The sequence below is a fragment of the Amphimedon queenslandica genome, unplaced genomic scaffold, assembly GCF_000090795.2.
Source record: "Amphimedon queenslandica unplaced genomic scaffold, v1.1 AMPQUscaffold_9622, whole genome shotgun sequence".
Taxonomy (NCBI): Eukaryota; Metazoa; Porifera; class Demospongiae; order Haplosclerida; family Niphatidae; genus Amphimedon; species Amphimedon queenslandica.
The window spans coordinates 2116-3969 of NW_003550106.1; the positions used below are offsets into that span (position 1 = coordinate 2116).

At 41.0% G+C, this 1854-nt stretch overlaps 1 protein-coding gene across 1 annotated transcript; it reads right to left on the bottom strand.

Annotated features, from left to right (window-relative positions):
* Nucleotides 1-912: 912 nt before the first annotated feature.
* Nucleotides 913-1311, bottom strand: LOC105315556 (E3 ubiquitin-protein ligase TRIM33-like; the record flags this gene model as incomplete). Its single annotated transcript, XM_011410248.1, has 1 exon — nucleotides 913-1311. A coding segment is annotated over exon 1 (399 nt), but the record flags the coding sequence as incomplete, so codon positions are not given.
* Between the last annotated feature and the right edge of the window lie 543 nt (nucleotides 1312-1854).

Sequence of the window (1854 nt, forward strand, 5' to 3'; positions counted from 1 at the left end):
ATGATTTCACTTTCTTTCCTTCTCTATCCAGTATTCGTACACAGTTACTACTATGCTCAGCTATTACAACATATTATCATCAGTTACAGCAACTCCCCAGGGGCGCTTAAGCCTAGTTACAGTACGTACTGGAGTGATGTTATCAAGGTAAGGATTGATAGGGATGACTAGTGAGGTATCCTCAAGGTGTACATCACATACTTGTACTTTTACTGTATGAGTACCACTGGTTGAAGGGTTACACTGTATCCTATACACTCCAGGATCAGTGCTGGTGGTAGTGACTGTAGTGTCAATGGGTTCATCACCTTTACCAACTGGTACTAGACTACACCTCAGAGAAGAGAGGGGAACACACAAAACAGATGAATCTGGTGCCTCCATTGATAGTGAAAATGAAACTGCTTTGCCAGCAGGTGTAATATGATCAATCTTCTTCACTCTACACTGCTGTAGTGCAGTAGATGAGTAGGTCACAATATCTCCAATGTGATGTAGTGATTTGATATCTTTACTCAATACAAAGTCGGCCTTTTCCTTTGGATGTAACTCCTCCACATTGATCCCTCCAGTAACTTCACTCATACGCTCCATCATCTGTTTCTTAGACCTCAGGACTTGTTGAGGACTGCCTGTCTTCAGACTCTGTTCCACATAATCCTCAACATCCTTCAGAATACTCAAACTCATTTCTGCTGATTTCATTTGCTCTGACAGCACCTTTAGTTTAGCATCAGTGACCCTCTTTGCCTGCTCAGTCAGTTTCCTCTCTGACTGATGAAGAACAGCAATCATTTCCTCTACCATTTCATGTATTTCTTCTAAGACTCCTTCTCCTCTCTCTCTGATCTCACCCTCTCTCTCTGCTAGAGCAGACAGGACTTTCTTGAGTCCTTCAATTTTCCCTTTTACCGGATTAAGACATTTCTCCAGTGCTTCTTTGTGTTTAGTAAAACTATCAGCTATTAAGTTATACTTGTGATCTTTATGAGCCAGCATTATACAATCACGACAGATAGATTCATCACATGTGTCACAGTAATACCTTAACGAGTCCTCATGACTAGGTACAGAGCAAGTGAGGGTTGTCTCCTGTTTAGCTGGAGCTAGCAATTGAGAAGTAGAAGAGACATCAGAGGCTGTCACCTCATCAAGACTTGTTAGCTGATGGTTAGCAAAAAGAGCCCATTTCTTGTGCATAGAGATACATTCTGTACAAAGGAATTGACTGCAGTCTTTGCAGTATCCAGTGGAATTAGCTGTAGTACAGTTGTCACAGGGGACCTGTTCAGGATCAGCTACTTTCTTCATTAGACTGTATATCTCTTTGAGGTTGTTGAGAGTGAATGCTACAGGAAAAGCTCCTGCTCCTTCTTCTGGTAACTCTGTACAATGACGACAAGTGGGACAAGAGAGGTAATAGGTTTCATTCTTCTTATCCAGAGGTAATCCCTCCAGACAGTGCTCACAGAATGAATGTAGACAAGGTAAAGCCTTAGGGTTGGTATAGTGGTCAAGACACACAGGACAGGTGAGCTGTTCCTCCAGTTTGAGGAGACCAGAAGAAGATGAAGATGGTTTGGTTGCCATTTCAAGAAAAGAATAAAATTGTGTACGTAAAGCAAGAATGAAAAATGAAGAGAGATAAAGGTAGAAGATGGTAAATGAAGATAGAGCAAGAATGAACGATAAGAAAATGAAGAAGTTGGAATGAACGAGAATGAAAACAAGGGTAGAGAAGAATTAAGGGAAGGCAGCTAAAGGTCAGCTAGTCACAAAAAGTGGGTGATCCTTAAATATATTCAAAGATCTTGTGACTGAAGGAAATGGCATGATAGTACATAATGAATAGAA